The sequence below is a fragment of the Urocitellus parryii genome, chromosome 13, assembly GCF_045843805.1.
Source record: "Urocitellus parryii isolate mUroPar1 chromosome 13, mUroPar1.hap1, whole genome shotgun sequence".
Classification (NCBI taxonomy): Eukaryota; Metazoa; Chordata; class Mammalia; order Rodentia; family Sciuridae; genus Urocitellus; species Urocitellus parryii.
The window spans coordinates 67,165,025-67,187,189 of NC_135543.1; the positions used below are offsets into that span (position 1 = coordinate 67,165,025).

Below are 22,165 nucleotides of genomic sequence, written 5' to 3' on the forward strand. Positions count from 1 at the left end.
TCTTAATACAAGTTGGATACCAGTCCTTTGTCACTTTTATAGATAGCAAGTGTAACCTCTCAGGCTGTGGCTTGCATTTTTCTTTCTTGATGACATGCTTTGACACTAGATTCTTAGTTTTAAAATCAGAACCATGCATTTTTTTTTTTGTTTGCTCTGTTAATAATCCCTCTCCTAGCCAGCCCTGTGGCACATGCATATAATTCCAGCAACTCAGGAGGGTGAGGCAGGAGGATTGCAAGTTTGAGGAGAGCCTCAGAAACTCAGGTCCTAAGCATCTTAGTGAGACCTTGTATCAAAAAAATGTTAAAAAGGGGTGAACTGGGATGTAGCTCAGTGGTAAGGCACCTGTAAAACAAAACACCAAGAATTCGTTTCTTGTATTTATAAATAAAGAGTCACCATGCCTGAGGTTTGCTCCAGTCATATGGTGGTGGGGGGAGGAAGCGCAGTCGGGCTGGGCATTCTGAAGGGGAGACAAGTGCCTAGGGCTCATTGTGCATCCCTTCACTCCTGCTGTGCATTGTTGTGCAGAAGAACGAAAAGACAGTGTAGGAGGGACGCCTGTCTAGTCCGAGGTCACAAACGTATTTTTTGTTTTTCTTCTAAACATTTTTATTTATGGATTTTTGCCTTAAACCTATCTGCACTGAATTTGGCTTATGATATGAGCAGGATTCACATGCATGACCTGCTGCCCCAGCCCTGCTCAGGAGCAGGCTGCTCCATGCTGTCCTCAGCAGAGTCTCTTCACAGGGGTCTGTTTCTGATCCTGTTGAATTTCTGGTTATCCTTATGTCCATGCTATACCATCCTGGCCCTTGTGATAATAGATATCTGATTGGGCAGATCTTCCCACTTAATACTTCTGCAAGACATGGGGACTATAAAGGCATTCCACCTTTATTTTATGTATTTTTATTTGATGCTAAGGATCGAACCCAGTCCCACGTGGTAGGCAAGTACTCTGCCACTGAGCTGCACCCCAGTCCCTCGAGACTATTCTTGACTCTTCACTTTTGTATATATTTTGTGATCCTTGGGTAGGTTTTCATGGAGTTGAGCTGACTCCATAGATCAGTTTGGAGAGAATAAATTTTTTTATTGATTTTGCATATTGAATAAAATATTATATTTCTCTTGATTTGAATTGTCTTGAATGTCTTTAGTGAACTTTAATTTTCTTCATAAAGATAAACCTTTATATATTGTTAGGTACATTGCTAAGTATTTTATTTGGGGGTACTATTAGTTTATATCTTAAATTATATTCCAAATTGCTTGTGTATTGAATACAAACTGCTTTTACAGATTAATTTTATATTAAACAGCTTTACTCAATTCTAAATAATTTTTATAATTGATTTGTAAATTCCTTTGGGTAGTTATGTTGTCTGTAGTTCAGTGTCTTCCATTTCCTTCCTTCTGAACCAGCTGTGACTTAGGACACAATATTTATAGACAGTAGTCATGGATAATATTCTTATTTAGCTCTTGATCTTAAAGAGAAAGTTAAACATTTTGCCTGTGTAACATTTAGCATTATTATCTCCCCACATTTTCCAGACTAAGGAAATATCCTTGCTAAAAGTTGTAATCTGGGTAACAGTATGCTCAGGGGTTCATCCTGGTCACTTCAGTTGGCATGGGCAGGGGCAGGGAGTTCTTGCCATAAATGAGGCCAGTCTGGTGAGGGGTAGAGGGAAAGGTGACCTTTCATAGATTACGGGGAGACAGAATGAGCATGCATTGAACTTGAGTGTGGGAACTAAGTGGAAAAGATTCCGGGAGAGAGAGCGCCCAGATTTTTGGCATGCGCAGTTCAGGTGATTGGTATCCATTGTGAGACAGGTGCTGCTAAAGGAGAAGCCGACTTGGGACAGTTTTGGATGTGAGTTTTAATGTACCTTCTAAGATCCAGGTGGAGATGGTAACACATAGTTGAATATGTGTGTCTATGCAGAGTAAGGGGTCCTGGGTGGGGCCGTGGCAGTGGTTAGAGGGTGAGGAGCACCTCAGACTGTAGTGTAGGCCAGGTAAGAACACGGGAGACCTAGGGAAGGGCGGAGTGAAGAATGGTGCAGCAGAGTGTCCTGAGAACAGCTTCAGGGCAGGGCAGGGTGAGACCACACACTGCTAGTTGTCACAGAATAGCCCTGGTCAGGCCTCACAGGGACACACCACTTCCAGACCTCATGCAGGGGAAAGGGCTTCCAGGAAAAAGTGTATCTCGGTTTTCTCCTTCTTTACCTCTGAAAGGTGTGGGAGGGGTGGGAAACACTGGGCCTCCTAGTCTGCCTCAGATCATTTTCATAAAGGTTGGGATTTTTAAATGAAGGGGAGACTTGAGCAAGTTTGAATTGCTAAGGGGACAAGGAACATATCGCGAGGAGGCTGGAGACACATGATGGCTCTGGTATGTATATTCCATGGCAGGGAAGGAGCGGGCACCTGCTCCCTCCTAACACAGCCACCATAGGCCCGTCCCACGTGCTCTGGAGCCTAGCTCGCCCATCAGCATGGCAGATGCATGGCAGATGCAGGGCAGAGTGCGGCGCAACGAGACTGCTCCTCTGGGCAGAAGAGAGGCAAGCACAGAGTGCGGCGGTGAAGTCGGGGTTCGTGACCAAGGAGCCCAGGCCCTTCAGGATGCGCGCACGTGCCAGGGTGCCCTCTGCCCTGGAGGCCTGGGTCGGCCCAGCTGTCAGCACTGCTTCCGGTTTGAGGAGTCTCGTGCTCCTGCTGACTGGAAATAGCCTTCCTTAGTTCAGTTTTTAACATTGTTCCCAGTTTTTTCAGGTGCCACACAGAATGTACCTGCTCACTTACTTAGGATTTGACTTTTCACTTCAGACTCCATGCACTTCTGTGTCAGTGGGAGGTCCACAGAGTTGCGCGTGAATTATACAGACTGATAAATGTGCGTAGTCAGTGGCAGCTACACAGTTCTTTTAAAGTTAACTATTGCAACTTGAACTCCAAGCTGACCATCCTGGCCTTCGCCTTCTCCCTTGGTCTGGCTCATCCTCAGCTCTGGGCACTCACCTTGTCATTGCCTTGGTTTGGGCTTGACCTGCTTGGCTTTCTCAGCCAGGTGTCTCCTTGTAGCCACAGCCAGACTCTCCCTTCTCCTCCGCTGTGCTACAGGCCCCATCCCTGCCTTTCTGGAGAATCATGGGACAGATCAGAGGAGAGTCTCCTCCCCGTAACTTTGTGCCTTCGTTTCTGTTGAATATTGATGTTCAGCAAGAATAGCCATTGAAAGATGTTTAAAATACTAGAAAATGTTTGCTTTTTTTTTTTTTAAACCAAACATTGAAAACTAGGGTTGGTGGTAGCCTGTATTGATTTATTAAACTTTTAATAAAATATAAAATATTCTATTGGAGGGTCAGCACTTGTCTTAAGTTATAGAATTTTGTTTTTTTAAAAAAAATCACTTTGTTATTGTTTGTTTTGTTTAATGTAACATTAAGTTAATAGATGAGACTTTTTTTTTTAAATTTTTGTTTTTTGGGTACCAGGGATTGAACTTGGAGGCACTCGACCACTGAGCCACATCCCGAGCCCTATTTTGTATTTTATTAGAGATAGGGGCTCACTGAGTTGCTTAGTACCTCCCTGAATTGCTGAGGCTGGCTTTGAACTCGCCATCCTCCTGCCTCCGCCTCCTGAGCCCCTGGTGATATAGGCGTGCACCACCTGGAGTGTAGCTGCCTGCAGATCTAAGTAGAGATTCTAGTTTAACACTGTTCCTTTTAAAAATTATCTTTAACGGAGAGCAAAAGCTGGGCAGCTCTGTGTAGGTGTCATGAGTCATTGGAGGAGGTGGGCCCAGAGCCACACTTAGGTGTTGCAGGGAGCAAAGTCAGCCGGCACCTTGAAGTCTGCTGTGGCTGCTGATTTTCTCTTGCATTCCTAAGGAAGTCCGTAGTATTTAACAAGTACTTTTAAAGTTATAAAAATACTTTTAGTATAGTAATTGAACATTCTTGCTGTTGTGTGTGTGTGTTGTTGTTGTTTTCCCCTCTCTCTCCCCTGTCTTAGCCTGTCTTTGGTCTGCTTACTTTTCTAACAAACAAAGAATTGTCTCTCTAGCTCGTGTCAGTGATAGGCAGAGAATGGGGGACCAGCAGTGTTGCCTGCACTCAGCCCGGTGCCTTTTCTGAGAAAGACGCTCTTGTCCTGGAGAAGGGAGACACTGACTCTGCTCAGCTGCACGTGGCATGGAGAACAAGAACCAATTTAGAAGAAGGCTGCAGGGTACAGAGGCAGGCCTTGGGAGAGGAGTCATTTCTGCAGCTTTCAGGAAGATGTAGACAAATTAGTTCAATTATTATAGGGCTATGTGATGAGAGAATAGGGACTCACCCTGTGGAGTCACAAAGGTTTGTTTGAGGTCATTAATTGTAGTGTGATTTTAGAAAATATTTTTTTCTTTGGAAATCTTTGGTTTTATGCTATAATATTATTTGTTTATTTTAAGGAAAGTTTGTGCTTTGCAGGATGTTTCAGCATGTAGCGGCCAAAGAAGAATGAAACAAAAATGATCATCCTCACTTGAAAGTTGTTGCTGCATATTGATGAGTCTAGCCTTTCATTTCTCTCATGTTAGGTATGGCTCTGCGTGGTGGTACAAGCCACCAGTGACCTCAGGAGGCCAAGGTCAGCCTCAGCAACATAGCCAAACCCTAAGTAATTTAGTGAGACCCTGTCTCAAAATAAAAAGAGCTGGGGTTGGGGATATAGTTAGGTAGAGTGCTTGCCTTGCATGCACAAGGCCCTGGGTTCCATCTCTGGCACCATAAAAAATAAATAAATAGATAGATAGACAGGCACTGGGTTCAATCCCCAGCACCACAAAAATAAATGAATAGACAAATAAATAAATAAAAGGACTGCAGGTGTGACTCAATTGTGGAGCACCTCTGGGTTCTATCCTTAGTACTACACACAAAAATTATTTAAGTTAGGTGTGGAAGATCAGCTGTAAGAGATTGTATACTAGACCTTTTCCAGGGTTGTAAATTACAATATTAGAGCTTGGCTGAAATTTACAATGTTCTTTGGCCCAAATCTGACTGTGATAATCATAGCAAATTTCACCTTATACTCAGAGGTGAAAATTAGTGGACTTGCTGCTTGTTTAGGAACCTTCTTGTGTGCAGATGATCGTGCACATGATGTGGCTTTGTGTGCATGGGTGTGAGCGTGCTCTGTGAGCACACACACGCCAGTCTCACTGTTCCCTGCTATTTGTATTTGAATGAAAGGTAGAAGCTGTGTCAAAATTCTCTTTGTGAAAGCCAAGGTTAAAGGCCTGTGGCTTTTCAGAACTTGAGCTTAGAGACAGGAACTCCAGCTAGGTACCAGCTAGGTAAGGTGTGTGAGGCTGGTGGCATCAGGGTGGAAGGAAGCGAGCAACAGTCTTCCCTTCTCTCCTGACCTCTGTGGTCTTAGCACTCAGGAGGCCGCAGGTCCACAGGATCAGGACAGCGTGTCCAGGACAATGTTCACAGTCCTGGTTTCACCATGCTAGTATTAGAAAGCCTCTTAGCTTTGCACTAGAGTTCGCTTGCAGAGAGTGAACCATGCTTGGGGGATTTTCCTGTGTCTTTTTTACATAGCAGTAGGTCACGTGGTGCCGTGCTCCTTTTGCGCAGTGCTATTCACATCAGCCCTTCTGCTGCTTAAACATGGAAAATGGAACTCAGGGAGTTTGGTTTTATTCTGCTTTTTAAGAAAGCAGAGGGGGTCACGGTCCAGCCCTGAGGGCCCAGTTGGGGCCTGCTGTGTCTCTCCACAGGATTTGTTTCTCCACGTCCCTGGTAGAGTGAGTCTCTGACCTTCCAGCTGGTGGTGTTCCCAGGCTCTGCAGGGCCCGTGACTCGCGTTCCTCATGTGCTTACCTGGGTGGTCTTTCAAGGGGGCTGCACTGGGGCTGCCTCCTAGGCCTCAGCACAGTCCTGGTGCCACCTTAGGTTGCTTGAGCAGCAACTGGCATGAGGCACCATCCGCTCCCTGGTTTCCCTTCTGCCGGTGGACGTTGCCCTGAACTCCCGCCTCTCCTTGGACCCCATAGGTGGGGATGTTTCGGCCTGTCTATGGCAGTTTTCTGCTGCTGTGTTTCAGCCATTCTTCCATGTGGTTTTCTATTCCCAGACAGAATTCTGAAAATACAAGTTAGTATAAGATAAATGAATAGCAAGTGCCACTGTGCATCAGAACTCGTTTACAAAATGTGGTTTTCAGAGAAAACAAAATCCCCAATTACTGATCCTTGGATGCATGCTAAAATATATAAGCTTAATTGGTTTTGCTTAACAATTAAAAATAACCCGAGGGCTGGAGTTGTGCCTCAGTGGTAGAGCTCTTGATTGGCATGTGGGTTCAATCCTCAGCACCACATAAAAACAAATAAAAAATAAATAAATGTACTGTGTTTATCTACAACTTGGAAAAAAAAAACACAAAAGTACAGGCAACTAGTACCACACATTTTTTATACTTAGAAATTTATGCTGGGGATATAGCTCAGTTGGTAAAGTGCTTGCCTTGCATGCACAAAGCACTGCGTTCAAACCCCAGTGCCAATAAATAAATAAATAAGCAAGCTTTTCCGTTTAAAAAAAAAAAAAAAAACCTTGCTAGTTAGCTGCGAATTGAATTTGTATTTAAGTGGTTGAGACAAAAAATTTCTCTTGTTCTCCGAGTGTAAGGGGAAGTGCTTGGTCCCTGTGCTGCCTGCTGGGCTTCTGGTTCCAGTGAGATTGTGGATCAGGAGCTGCGTGTTAAACCTCAGTTTATAAAGAATTCTGAGAAGTGGGACCAGTGGTGTCAACATCTGAGGCATGTTAGACACATGGGCCGTGGGCTGGCTCCAGGGATGTCCCAGGGAGATGGCCTTCTGTTCACAGTTGTTTTATTATTTCTTCCTATATTGATGAAACAGCCAGACCAAATCCGTTTGGAATGCCTGGGATGGTGCCACCTTATGTTCCCCCTCAGATGCTCAACATTCCACAGACTTCTCTGCAAGCAAAGCCCGTGGTAAGGCGTTTCCTGAGATGGGTGGGTGGGGCAATGGGCCTTGGGCATTTTGTTTTAATGAATACTAAAATGATTTCTTAAATTCTTGGAATGATATATGAGATAGGTGCCAATGTTGGTCAAATTAAAAAATCACCCAGGAGGAGGCAGCCCGACAGGCCTTGGGCCAGGCCAGCCTCGTGCGATGACCTATGCCCTGTGCTTTAGGCCCCACAGGTGCCCAGCCCTGGGGGGGCTCCGGGCCAGGGTCCATACCCATACAGCCTCGCTGAGCCGGCCCTCACTCTGGACACAAGCGGGAAGAACCTGACAGAGCAGAACAACTACAGCAACATTCCTCACGAGGGGAAGCACACGCCGCTGTATGAGCGGTCCTCGCCCATCAACCCAGCCCAGGGTGGCAGCCCCAATCACGTGGATTCCGCCTACTTCCCTGGCTCTTCTACATCATCATCATCAGACAACGACGAGGGCAGTGGAGGGGCGACCAAGTGAGTGTGCGTGCTCACAGAGCACTCCCGGTGCCTGTGACCTGGGGGGCTCCCTCTGCCAGCAGCTGCTTGGGTGTTAACTCAGGCGGTCCACTGCAGGTAGGTGCTGCGCCCTGTGCTCCTTGGCTGTGGAGGAGAGAGAAGAGAGGGCCTGGTCTGTGAGGTCTCTACTGTGGTTATCTGCACCAGGCCAGCACCAAGGCCGGAGCTGCAGGAAACCTCTTGGGGAGGGATTTGTGTGACACGTAGAATATGGGGTTCATGTGCATCAGCCCCACTGTTCCAACAGCCTTAACCTCTGGGCCCCTGGCTGCAGGGAGCTCTGAATTCCTCTCCTTCTCCAAACTCAGCAGCTCATAGAACTGTTCTTGAAATAATACTATTTGCCCAAGTAAAACCACGGAAAGCTGCCTGGACCCAGGCCGGAGTTCTTCCAGGAGAGGAGTGTTGCAAATACGTAGTTGGTTAAAATCTGATGGAGAAAATCTTAAATGGATACTACCCCTTCCCTTAAACTGTCTTGTGTTTCAAAAAAAGGTAAGGAAAAAAGAAACAGGAAGTGTCTTTTCCGTTGAGTCTGTGTTTCTTTTTCTTTAGTTTGAACTCTATCTTGTCGGGCAGATGACCAAGGCTAGTTAATAATATTTCAGTTATAACGGGGCCAATGGATGTTACCTCTAGCTTTGACCTCTGACAGAAGAAGTTAGAGAAAGTGTCCAGCCTTGAGCAGGTTCTTGCTGATGTGTCCCCTGAAGCAAGTGATGTTTCCTCTCTGTAATATTCCGTGTGTCCACCTGTACAATGGGAGCAAATGTCAGCTGACCTTAGTGGCGATCAGGGCAGAGTTCTCTGCCCCCTGGGACTGCACATCCTGTCTGTAGCAGAGAAATATAAAATTCATAAGTGAGCTATGTATACGCAATCCTGAAACTCCAAAGTGAAGTTAAGGATTATAATTTAGCATTCCAAAATTTAAATTGGCCTTCTAATAGGATGATAAATTTAATACCTTTTAAACCAGAATTTCTTGGTTGGGGCCCAGAAATCTGCATTTTAAATAAGTACCTCATGGAGTCTCAGGCTCACATGGAAGTCTCAGGCTCACATGGAAGTCTGACAGGTGGTCTAAGAAGCCCTTTCCCTCTAGAATTCTAGGTCATTGTGTGTTCTCTTTTTAAAATTCACTTGTGTCAGCGAGATCAAAGTATCTGAACAGACTCTGGAACATTGACAGAGGTTAAAAACGCAAAAGAAGTGGACTGGGGACGGAGCTCTTGTAGAGTGCTTGCCTAGCATGTGTGAGGCTCTGGGTTCATGTCCCCCATGTCTCCATCACCCAAAAAAAGGCAAAAGAAGTAAGCTTATACCCAAGAGTTACGTGCTAGTGGAGGAAGTTTAGAAACCAGATTGAGGTGGTTGCTTGGACCAGGGTGGGCATTCAGGAGACCTATCTGATTTGTCTTCATGAGGGTGAGAGCTGGACTTGGAGCAAGGACAGCTGCCTGGGCACTGTGCTTTTCTGTGTGTTCAGTTCTTAACCTGTTCATAAAGGGTCTGGTCAGCTCTTCCTGTGCCCTGGGATCTGGTCTCCCTGTGAAGTCTTGAAATTCCCAGTCTTCACCCCAGACATGGCATTTTTTACTGCTTCTTGCAGGCACATCTTATTTCTGCAGCTGGGGTGTGAACTGCTCAGTCTTGTGATTGGTTGGTGTCTTGCCGTCCTTGCAGCGTGAAGTGTCAGGCAGAAGAGAAGGCACAGTGCACACACAGCGCCACATCAAAAGGCTGGACTCAAGACGTCTCACTCAGCAGAGATTTAATTTCCTTGAATCTTCTCCATGTTCGCTTTAATACATAGAGATCATGTCAGAAGTGAAGGAAAGCAGGCAGATAGGAAAAGTGCCTGAAGCCTCAGCGTTAGACCCTAGACTGGGGGTGTGCTTTGCTTATGGCTCGTGCTGTGGTTCAACTTAAGTTTATGTGTGTGGCAGGGGCCAAGAGGAGTCAATTTCATGGTTTTCAGTGAAGGTTCTAGTTTGTTGAATGTGTTGTATGTGGTGTGTATTCTATGCAGTTCCAGACTACGTAAGAGAACGGAATTTTGTAGTTAAAAAAAAAAAATACTCAAAAGCAGGTCATGGTAGTATGTACCTATAGTCCCAACTATTCAGGAGGCTGAGGCACAAGGATCACTTGAGCTTAGGAGTTTGGGGCCAGCCTGGGCAATGAGACCCTGTCTACATTTAAAACAAATAGTTAGGGGTGGTGGCCCATGCCTATGATCCTAGCGGTTCTGGAGTCTGAGACAAGTGGCTCACAAGTCCAAAGCCAGCCTCAGCAGTTTATCAAGGCCCTTAACAACTTAGTAAGACCCTGTCTCAAAATAAAAAGGGCTTGGGGATGTGGCTCATTGTGGTTAAGTGCCCCTGGGTTCAATCTATAGTACCAAAATAATAATAATTAAAAATAAATAAATAAACCAGGAGTAATAAGTCGGAACTTTAGTTACTCTTGGTTTGAACTCAAATTAGAACCCCAGACCTACTCTGTGCTTTTAGGATGGTCTTAAGGGGGAAAAAAGTTATCCTTTATTAGCCAAGAAATGCTTGAGCACTTGCTGTTTACAGTGAGCAGGGCAGTGGGTGGGAAAGACAGGGCTGTGTTCATGTGGTATGTTCTGAGGCAGGACAGTGAGCAAATGAAAGTGTGTGAGGAAGACTTCAAGAGGAGCACTTGTCCAGAGCGCAGGAGAGCAGGGTAGGAGGTTGATACCTGGTCCCCGGGGCTGGGCCTTTTGGAGCTGGAGGCCTTCAGTGCCATAGGAAACAGCCTTGAGTGTGCTCAAGCAGGGCCTGGGCTGGAGAGGCCTGGTGTTTCTTTGGACATGAGTTTGTTCTCATCTCTGTGCTGTTTTCCTTTGGGACAGAAAAGTCTCTAGACAGTTGAGCAGCTGAGCCTCAGAGATCTGATCTTAACCCCTTTGACAGGTGGACTGTGGAAATGCTTATAATCTCTAGACCGTGAAATAGCAATGGAGAGCGGCCTTCTAGTTGCCTCACAACTTGTCCCCCCACAAGACTGCCTGGGGGGCCGAGGGGTGCTCAGTAAATACTTACTGGATAGGTTGAGATGCCTGTGATGGAAAACAAAGGTCAGCTTCTACAATTTAGAAATCCTTCCCCTAATACATGTTAGATGATACCACAAGGAAGCGATAGTCAAATGCAGAATGTGGGACAGTTTACAAAAGAAATGGCCTAGTTCTCCCAACAATAAATCAATGGCATTTTTTTTTTAAGGGTGTTGGTGATGGGTGATGGGGACTGTCACAGAATAAAAGAGGCAACCAAGAAAGAAAAATGCTTCCTACAAATTAAGATAAATGTTTTAAATGGCAAAAGATAGACGCATGCAATTCAGAGGAAATACAGACATCACTAAACACGTAGAAGGATGTTCACCCTCACTAAGAAGATCAAGGAATGAAACTTAAAACATAAAAAGGTATCTTTTTTAAAACCCATAAAATTGTCAAACATTTGTTCTTAAAGATAAACTATGGAGGGTGCTGTGGGTGGAGAGGGTGAGACGTGGCTCTCCCGGCAGGTCCTCCTTGCACCTCAGCCCTTCCCATAGGAGTCTGAGAGCCACGGGCACTGGGCACTAGGCACCGATTGTGGAGATGTGCTCTGTACCTGTAGGAAGGTGGGTGTGGGCTGTGTGCCCAGGGAGCATTACCCAGTGCCCTGGAATGTCCTGAGAAAGTGCAGAGCTGACCCAGCTGACCCTAAGGACAGGCAGCCACACTGCCAGAGGCTATCATGACATGCACTGGGCAGTCCCTGTGCTTCATCCCTTTGTTTCCCTTTATTTATTTATTTTTTTTTTTTGATGTCTTGTTCAGCATTTCAGGTTCTTGAGTTGGGAGAGTTGTCAAGTGGCTCTGTTCTTGGTTCTGTGGAATGGGAGTCCTGACAGTTCTGCGCAGGGCTCTTGGAGCATGGGGCCGTCCTGCCACCCAGCCACCCAGCCACAGCCTCTGCTGCTGGGGGGTGTTTCCAACAGAGATTAGCGATGGGGGCAAGCCTGTGGGAAGCAGGCCTGGGTCTAGCTGGGACTTCCAGGGTGTGCTGTTTGCCGTAGGAGGAAAAGGTGCCTTGGGCCACGATCAGACCAGCCAGTTACTAGGCCCATGACAGTTGGTTTAGCAGGAGAATAAGAAAGAAATGTGTTTTCTTCTGTTCTTTTTGTCAGAGTAGCATCTGCACACACTTGTTCTATTCTTGGTTAAATTTTTTTAAATTAAGGTGATGGTCTTGTTTTTCCTTCCCTTTGTGGCCTCTGTCAGTCCTGTTTTGATTGAATTAAGAATTACATTCAGATCCTTATGGAGATGTTTATTTTATGTTATTTTTTGTAGATTTATTTGGGCTCATAGAATTTGAATCAAAATGAGGTTGCTATATTTTTAATTCTTTTTTTACATCCTTTAAAAAATTACCATCTCGATACAAAGTTATAGAATTAAAACACTGGAAAGTACAATATCGAGAATCTTCCATCTTCCACCTCTAGAGAGGTGACTCTCTTTTTAAGAGTTCAGACATCTTATGTTTCTCTGCATATACTGAAATAAAGTTTTTACAAGATTAAGGTCTGGTCTTAGGGATAGCAACTTGCCTTTTCCCCTTTTCTTCCCTCTTTTATGTTCTATACACTTATGTAAGTTTACGTGTGTACTTACTTGTACATATAAGTGTAAATATGTGTATTACACTTAATATTGCTTTAGTGTTTTTGCATATTATTGCTGACATTTTTAAGTGGATAGGTAAAAGTCCTATTCAGAGAGAAGACATGTCAGCTTTGTGACTTTTTCCACTCACATGGGCTGTTTCATGTTCTTGTACACTGACGTGTGCCTGAAGTGGACAAGGGCGCCCAGAGTCGCGAGTGTCTTTTGGCATGTACTGTTGGTTCTGAGTTATGCTTGCATGGTGGCATCTCTTGTGTGCACTTTGCACATGCTCACACCCCATTAGCTCGTGTGTAGCTCCTGGAAGCCCACATCTGGGCTGTGGAGGAGGATTTGGGAAGGCAGGCTACTCCGTGTAGGAGTTCAGGGCCCTGGGGAGCCTCTGTACCCCAGCAGCTGTCAAGGGCTGGCCTCCAGGTCTGTGTTATCTGGCTTCAGACTCCAGTGCACTCCTGTGTTAGTGGGAGGTCTACAGGGTTGTTCGTGAATTATACAAACTGATGAATGTGCATAATAAGTGGCAGCTATCACTATTATTTTAAAGTTAACCATTACAACAATATAAGATCAAAATATATCATTGTATCATTTTGCAGATAATAAATAATTTATTTGTTTTCAAAGACCCAAATATATTTTTGGTTTTTAATGTAGTATAGATAAAGAATCTCATTTTGTTAGCTCTGACCTGGCATCCCAGGCAGCATGTGCTTGAGGTTGTGTCTTTTTTTCTTTAAGGGGGTCCGGGTGTTTTTCTTCCACTTTGAGTTTTTTCAGGAACCTTGTGGTTCACAAAGAAAATTATGTTTCCCAGCTTTGGGATATGGAGACACCCACAGGCCAGCAGCTAGGAGAATGGCTTACAATGAGCAGGTGTAGGCTTGTCTTTCAAATTGTTGGGCTCTTGTGTTGGATAGATTTCTATCTTGGCTTTTTAACACATAGTGATTTTTCTAGTAATTTCTCATATAAACAATTCTGAATTTTGTTTGGCAAAAAATAGTTTTGATCTGTGCCATTGCAGTGAGAGGGCCCGTGGATGTCCTAGCCACCCACTCCCCTCTGAAGGTGTTTTGTATTCATTTGTCACAGCAGCCAGCAGTGGCTCATGGTGAGGCACCTCGGGACCCTCCCTCACATTCTGTAAGGAGGGCCCTGTGACCACATATCTCCCTGATACCAGTGAGAAAAGTGTGAGCCATGCTCACTGTTGCCTGGGATGCGCTTTCTGCACTCTTTGGTTCTATGCTCCCAACCCTGTTCCATGGAGAAGACTGTGTGCAGGGACACTGGCATAATTAGGGGCAAGAGGGCATTGTAGGTGTCTGCATGCGTGGCCTTCCTGGTCATCAGGATTCTGAAGGATGGCATTTGACCAGACCAGGCCTCGAAGGAGAACCCTGAGTGCCTGTCTGGTGAGGCCAAGTCCTGCCAAGCGCCTTGGGGCCCACACCCTCCTGTCACACATGGACCTAGAGCCTTCTCTCTTTTGTTCTCCGCCTGGTTGAGTTAGGGAGCAGGTAGCCCTGAAAACTCTTATTGAAAGTCAGCCTTGCTAGTTTGGCCACGTCTGACTTTATACACACACTCTCTCCTCAGACATTTCTACTGTGGATTGTATCTGTTACCTTTCAAAATTTAATACTTCTTCCACATTGGTATTATTTGCCTTTGCTCTTCCTTTTGCTGGAGTCAGGTTTTACTCCATGTTCTGCCCCTTTTCTTCTCTCTGACATCATACTCTGGGATGGGGGGTGGGCAAGCCAGCACATTCACTAAGAAACGTGGGAGGAAGTCTTTCAGGGACTAGCGTAGTTTGCTGCCTTTGGCATGCTTTCATGCAGAAGCAGCCCCAAGTGTCCCTGGAGGAGCAAGGCTGTGTTGCCACTTTCTGACAAACTGCAAGGCCCACCCTGCCCTGCTGGGCTCCCCTACCACACGTGGACTTGCCAAAGTGCACATGGTCTTCCTGTTGCTCACCTCCTAGATCTTTTCATGTGTGTGCAGCTTCCATCCACAGCCAGCTCTCCCAAGGCTACTTGTGGCACAGTTTGGAATAATGGGTCTCATTTGAAACCAGTGCCTTTACGTGTGCGCGCGTGCACACACGCCTCGATTAGTTCCCTTTTCTCTGAGCCTGAATTTTTATCATCAGAGGCTAATACAGAGGGATGTAAACTCTGTCTGGGTCCGAGGGAGCCTCCTTCCTCAAATAGCCTAGCACTGCACCGTCTCTCCCCCTGGCCAAAAGGAAAGAGGGGAGACGTCTGATTTAAGTACAGTTTTAAGATCTTATCGGTGTGTAAGATGAAATATAAATGTGCATGGAAGAATTCTGAAATCTAATCCATCTGTTCTTCCAAGTATGGCCTTTGTCACTTTCATATAATTGCTGTCTTAAGTTGTTTAGTAATAGAGTTATCCCATTGAAGTATATTGGATTTATTTTAAGATTTGCTGTTGTCAGCTGGGTGTGGTGGCACAGGCCCAATGGCTTGGAAGGCTGAGGCAGGAGGATCGCTAATTCAAAGCCAGCCTCAGCAACTCAGTGAGACCCTGTCTCTAAACAAAATATAAAAAGGGCTGGAGATGTGGCTCAGTGGTTAAGACCCCTGGTTCAATCCCCAGTGCCAAAAAAAAAATGGCTGTTATCAAGAGGCTTTTCAGGGAAAATTTTAGATTTTATAGTATCATTAGAAGGTTCTAGGAGCATCTAGATGACATTATTTTCAGTTTGATCAACTATGTAGAACAAACACTAATACTAGCAAATGTAGGTTCTGTGGGGTTTCTGGTAGCACAGCAGTGGGTCGAGTTCCAGGGTCACTAGAAAAATGTGATTCTGCCACAAAACGGAGGTGGTCAGGTCAGTTTTTTCTCACTGGTTCTCATGATGACATTAGAAAGATTTCAGACACGTCACTCTGAGTAGCAAGCATGAGTTTATTGAAGGGATAGGAAAAGGGGAAAAGGGGACAGATACTCTCAGTGGAGAGGGTGGGTCATCTCAGGGGAAGGACAGTCTCTCCTGCCTTGCCCTCCAGTTTTTGGGGGGGATCCCGGAGCAATTTCCAGACAGTCTTGACTTGAGACTGACAACAGGTTACGTCCCCACTGCGTCCCCACTGCACAGTCCAGCTCTAAGCCACTTTGGCCCAAGCCAGCCAGTTCTAATTGGAACCTGTTCTCACAGGTTTTATGGTAGGGGGAATTATCCTTGTCTTGCTGAGTTCTGGGATCTGATCTGGGTAAAGGTCAGATAAGTCCCCCCTTTTGGCATTTTGGGCCTGCATTTCTCTTGCAGATAGCAGCTTGTTTCCTGAGGAATGTTACCTGTTCTGTTGACTTAAGCCAGGCAATGCTGCAGATAAATCGCTTTTTTACAAGAAAGCTTGTGGGGGCCAGCTAATTATCCCCTAACCCCGTGTTCCCACTGCTCTGTCTGTCTCCTGTCACTCTCACGACTGGTGTACAGCCTTCCTGCCCTCTGTCTGGGGTTCCTGATCCTGGGGGTGGGGGAGTGCTGGTTGCCTCTGTGGTCAGTGAACCTTCCAGACGTGTCTTCACAGCGATTAGAGAATCTTGGCTGTTCTTCATGTCGTCTGTGCTACCATCGTCATGTACTCTTGGTGTGTGGCATGATGAAGGGACTCATCTTCCCGTGTGTCCCCACTGCATGCCTCACAGCACTTATCCAGCTGTTATTTCTCTGACCCTACCCCCAGCAGCACAGTCGCCAGTCGTCGATGGGTCTGCCTCCAGCGCGCTGTCCAGGCCTCTTCACACTCAGCCAATAGAGCTGCTTCCTCTGGCCTTTTTGGTGGTCGGGACCCTCCTTCTCCCGGGGTGCTTGCCCTGGTTTCCATGCCTCCTGGCCGTCACTGGGGGTCCTCTTGTTGGTTCAGTGGCATCTGAGTTCATAGCAACCTTGCACAGAGCAGTGGTTTCCCTGGCAACTCTGGGAACCTGGACACAGAGCAGTCTTTTTGTGTCAAGTGTGTGGTGTCCTTGACTAGAAGGGCTTGTCGTGTGACTGGGATTGAGGAGCTGGAATGAGACTCTGGGGTGTCACCTTGTGGGACAGTGTTCTTGGCTTAAGATGGATGGGATAATCTTCTCATCTATCCTTTTTGTACCTTTATTTAAAAATTAGAACTAAAATGAAGTTGATTAGAAGATAGGAGAATTAATGGGTCTTAAAGTCTGTCCATTTGTCACACAGGTCAGTTAGATAAGCCAGGTCTCAGTGTCCCATGCTGGCATGCCCTGTTGTCAGCACTCTTTTCATGAGGTCATTTGAGTGCTTAGGCCTGCCACAGAGGGACCAAGTGCAGGGGCAAAATGCCCAGAGCTGCCCTGGCCATCCCCACCTGGAGTCACCCTGTCTGCTGGGTCTGCAGCGTGGAGTGGTTCCCTGCCCACCCTGCTCAAGGCCCCTCAGATACCTGCTACCTATAGGACAAAGCTTTTCACTTTGCTGGGCACCATGGTAAACCACCCTACTAGCCTTGTAGTCCACAAGCACAAGTCAGCAGAAAACTAAGAAATGGTGCTTACTCTTCATACTTGTTCTGGTCTGTTCCATTTTCGTTTTGCAACATGCCAATTCAACCCACTATGTGGTTTTACCAGACTACCTCAGGTTCACAACATGGTCTAATAGAGGCTGATAGAGACATCTCCGCTGGGCCTGCCTCGTCCCTCTCCCTACCCTATTTTTTTACTACTTTGCCAAATAAAGCTGTTCCTCAAATAAGTTCCCATTAACCTTCTGTTCTCTAAACTCGCCACGTTCATTGTCTTCTCCTTCCTGTATTGCTCTTCCCGTGCCTTCCTGATGGTCCGCTTGGCAACTTCCCTGGCCCTGGCTGCAGAGTAGACTAGACGCCCTACATGTGTGTCACTACCTTACACTTTTTATTAGTTTTGCTGAGAATATTGAATCTTTTGCTGCCTGAATGTTGTCACTTACATGATGTGATTCCTGGTCTCCCTGCGACAACAGAAGGCTCCTTGGAGGCGAGGACTGCCTTTATTTCCTCTGCACCCTCCATGGTGCCGAGGATGTCACAGGCCATCTTTGTACTGTCTGGTCCCTCCCTGAGAATTCCTTTTCCTTATCAATGGTTGCCACTTGCCCCCTTGAAGCAGGAAGAAATATTCCTGTAATAGAACACAATTCTTTCTAGAGGTAATTTCTGGGGTGGGGTAAAGCATGGGAGGTATTACTGTTGTTATCACAAGTCTGTAGACTTAGTTTGGGCCCTTCTTGTCATCACGAGCTTGTTTGGATGGTGGTTCATGGTAGTCAGTGATGGTGTTCCTTTTACATTCAGCCACATCAGTGGGAACAAGATTGGCTGGGAGAAGACCGGAAGCCACACGGAACCTCAGACGCGGGGAGACCCAGGAGACCAAGCAAAGGTACAAAGTCTGTGCCTTCTTTCTCTAAGTTCTAATTCTGTGTATGTTGTATAAATGGTCAGTTTAAATAAGAATCCTTTTCGTTTGAGCACATAGGTCACATATGTCTTTCAAGAGGGGAGGAGAAGTAATTGTGGAGAGTTACCTCCAGCCTGTCTGTCTCAGCAAGGCGGGGTTACCCAGTGCACCTCTCTTTGCTCTGGGGCATAGTGCCTGAGCCTGCCTGAGTTGCCTGTCTTGGGGGATTTCTGTGAGCACCTGGAATGTGTTCATTACAAATGGAAATAACTGCCAAGTGTGGTGGCACACATCTATAATCCCAGAGACTTGGGAGGCGGAGGCAGAAGGATTACAAGTTCCAGGCCAGCCTCAGCAACTTAGTGGTATCCTAAGCAACTTAATGAGACTCTGTCTCAAATTTAAAAATAAGAAAAAATAAAAAGGGCTGGAGGGGCTGGGGATGTGGCTCAGCGGTAGCGCGCCCGTCTGGCATGCGTGCGGCCCGGGTTCGATCCTCAGCACCACATACCAACAAAGATGTTGTGTCCGCCGAGAGCTAAAATAAATAAATTAATATTTTTTAAAAAAAGGGGGCTGGAGATGGGGCTGGGGTTACAGTTCAGTGGTAGAGCACTTACCTAGCATGTGTCAGCACCACATAAAATAATAAATAAATAGATAAAGCCAAAGAGGAAGAAGCTAACACAGCAAATTAATCATTAAAAAAGAAAGAAAGAAAAAAGGCTGGAGCTGTGACTCAGCCATCAAGTGCCCTGGGTTCGATCCTTGGTGTCCCCTCCCCAGAAGAAAGAAACTCAATTCACTTCTCCCATCTCACTTGTTCCTACTTGTTAATAGTGAACTCTAGAATTTTTTTTTTTTTCAAAGCCACGCCTGCCACCTGTGGGCCCTAGAAGGAGCAGGACTCCTGCTGGAAGAGGGTTGGTTTATATACAGGGCCATCTGAATATCAGAAATCCATTTGAACTCAACTGTTACATAGTCTCAACTGTTGAATGATTGTCCTACAAATAAGTAACAGAATTGCAGTGTGGATACCTGTTATTTTCAAAGCACCTTCCAAAGCATTTTGAGTTGCTCCTGTTTTCTTCTGGAAGAGGGAGAATGTAGAAAACACTCGTGAATTATCCACTAGTTACTCTTCTTAAGACTTATTTTTGCACTTGTGTATTAAAGAGTAAAATTAAGCACTTAATTGCACCCATTTGAAAGACATTTTGTTCCAAAACAGAAAAATTTGTGTCTTTAGGGTGGCATTGAATCAAGTAATAAGCAATTCTCATTTCCAACTTTTATTCTGATCAAAAAAAGAAGTTTATTGTACAAATAATAATTGCTCTTAGGCAGTTATTCAGAAGATACAGATTATGCCAGAGCATCTCCTGCGTCTCGTCGGCACCACCACCTGGCACTAGCCCAGCACTGCATTAATCATCTGGGGTCACAGTGCTTTCCTGTTCTGTGCACACATTCCAGGTTTTGGTGGGTAGTTATTACAAATTGAGTATTTCCCATCTAATAGATTTGAGCCATTGTGTTTGATAGGATTACTTGGGTTTGTTTTGGTTTTGCTTTAATTTTTGCCTGCATGTAATTGAGTTTGGGGTTTTGTTTTCTTTCTCTCTCTTTTTTCTTTTCTTTCTTTCTTTTTTTTTTTTTAAAGGTGGGGGTCTCTCTATGTTGTCCAGGCTTGCCCCAAACTCCTGGGCTCAAGTGATCCTCCTGCCTTAGCCTCTGGTGTAGCTGGTACCATAGGCATGTGCCACTATACCCAGTAGGATTCTGTTCTTTAAATACCAGCGATGGCAGTAAAGAGCAAGACTTAAGTCAGGGTTGGATATGAATTCAGTTCTGAATTGTTGGTTGCATATTGGTAGGCAGACTGTGTAGCCTCTCTGAGTGTTAGTTTCTTGCTGTGTAGAAATATTAGCAATTTCTTGAGGACAGCAGGAACATGGAGGACTTGGCCAAGTGGTGATGGGGAGTGAGAGCTGAGTGAGATAGTGAAGCAGTGACAGAGCAGGAGGTCCCAAGAGATGAGCACAGTGGGTGGGGGAGCAACAGTGGCTTCCTGAGCCTCCAGCACCATCCCCCCTCCCCCAGTGCAGAGTCACACAGACACAGAGGAGCTGGGAGCACAGGGCTGTCCTCTGAGGACAGTGGGTGTTAGTGGCATTTGTGTGTGCGAGGCAGTCTAAGGAGAGGATCAGATAAGAGCTCTCTGATTGCTCTGTCTTTAGGTTGGCACTAGATCTGGTCTCTCCGGCTAGGACTCTGTACCCTCCATGGATGTCAGGTAGACAAGCATCTGGAACCCTTGAGAAAGTGGAAATGTGATGCAAACTTGTTCTCTCTCCTGTCCGTCACTCTGTAGGCAGAAGGTTCCTCCACTGCCTCTTCAGGAAGCCAGCTAGTGGAAGGCAAAGGGAGCCAGATGGGCACAGTCCAGCCAATCCCCTGCCTCCTGTCGATGCCCACCAGGAACCACATGGACATCACCACACCTCCCTTGCCCCCCGTCGCACCTGAGGTGCTAAGAGTGGCCGAGCACAGGCACAAGAAGGGGCTGATGTACCCCTACATCTTCCACGTCCTGACGAAGGTATTATCCAGGGGCCCTGGAGTGGCTCCCATTCCTTGACAGGTGTTTTGTACTTTTTCATTTTGGAAACCATTTTTCTTTCTTAGTAAAATATTTGTAATCAGAATTTACGTTCTCCTTTCTAAACATTAAACAAAAGCTGAAAGTTTATGCCTGTAAAGACCTTTTGAAAGTCTTACTTTCTTCTTCAACTTAGTTTAAAATATTTTTCAAATTTCTAATGAAATAATGACACATCACATTGTTTTATTACTGGTAATTATATTGTCCTGATTTCAACTTCAAAATTTCTTCCATATTTGTGCTGTAATGTCAGAATTAATTCTGATGTAAGATATAATGTCTGATTTATTTATTGTTTGTCCTTAGAAAGTAATGTTTCCCCTTTTGAGTAGGTAGTAATAACTTCATGTATTTTGACTTGTTCATCTACTTCATTGAGTGCAGTTTTAATGGTGCTAATAGCATTGTGGAATACAGGATCTTGTTACCATATGCACACTCAGAAAACACAGTGACCTTTTTACACAGCGTCATAATTTCACTTTACTGGTATCTTTCCAACTGCATGATTAAATATGTGCATATAGTGTGGCATTGTTTTTTAATCTGGGTGTTTCCAGTGCATCTATGTGTATTTAAATCTCTTCAGTGATCTGTAGTCTTTATGTTGGCATTTGTAATCATGGGCCCACAATTTAACAAGTTACTTAAGTGACCAGTTATCATGCAGAATTGGTTTGTTACTATCATGTATTATTTATGTGCTTTCCTCAATACTTGTGCCACTATATATAATCAGGCTTTTCTGGTTTTTGCAATTCATCTGTGGTTTGTGAAATGGAGTCAGTAAGTATAAAAGACTCCTACTCCACAGTACTCATGAGGTAGACTGTTGATGGACTAGTCCAAACATTGCTTACTTTTATAAATTAAAAAGGACATGAATATTTAGCTAGTAATATTTACTTGGTTCATTTATTTTTTAGTTGTAATTGCCTCCAAACTCATCTTACTGTTTGATATTAATATGCATGAATAGTATCACTTTCAGGTTGTGGTTGTAAGGTAAATATTATTTTGGGGTTCAATGTAAATTATAAAGGGTAAGTGAAAGTTACTTTGTGGGAAAAGGATTTTGCTAAGTTTAAGGGACCACAGTTTGGGGAAATAACATGTAAAAAGATGGCACAGTTTCCCTGTGGGGCTCTTGGAGATGTAGGGTACCCTGGAGCCATCTGCTGCACCCTCCCTATGGGATCTGAGCCCTGTCCCCAACAGTTACTCAGATCCACATGAGGGATGCAGACTCTAGCTGACACTCTTTGGTTCTCACAAATTTCAAGGGGGAAATGTTGACATAATGACTTTGAGAAAAGTAAACCTGTCTTTTTAGATTTTAGAATGTTCAGCTTTTAAGTATCCTAGGGAATAGTATAGTGCATACTATTTCTTATGAGCTGAATAGCTCTGGCATTAAATTGTACAGGCTAAGATGTGTAGCTTCAGGTATGAAGCTTCATGATAGTACAGAGAATTGTCAAAGCGTCATAATCCTAAGAGATGAGAGTGTTAGAATACACATAGTTACTGGATTTAGAAAAAGAGTTAGAATACACATAGCTACTGGATGAATGAATATGAGAGTAGTGGATGAAAAGGGAATGACCAGTTTTGAAATTAAATTTTTATGAAAGAAAATGTTATAAAATTATTAAGGCAATAAATTTAACAGACATTGAAGATATCAAATATATTTTAATGTTATGAATATACATAAATAAAATTTCTCCACAAAATATTCTGAGATATATTTTGGTG

The 22,165-nt window shown here is 44.9% G+C and overlaps 1 protein-coding gene across 1 annotated transcript in view; it reads left to right on the top strand.

Annotated features, from left to right (window-relative positions):
* Fam120a (family with sequence similarity 120 member A) overlaps positions 1 to 22,165 on the top strand; it is a 100,721-nt gene that overhangs the window by 45,906 nt on the left and 32,650 nt on the right. Inside the window, exons 6-9 of the mRNA XM_026406929.2 lie at positions 6,953 to 7,050; positions 7,258 to 7,541; positions 17,634 to 17,721; positions 20,117 to 20,344. Coding sequence (XP_026262714.1) covers positions 6,953 to 7,050; positions 7,258 to 7,541; positions 17,634 to 17,721; positions 20,117 to 20,344 — 698 coding nt within the window. The remainder of the gene's footprint in view (positions 1 to 6,952; positions 7,051 to 7,257; positions 7,542 to 17,633; positions 17,722 to 20,116; positions 20,345 to 22,165) is intronic.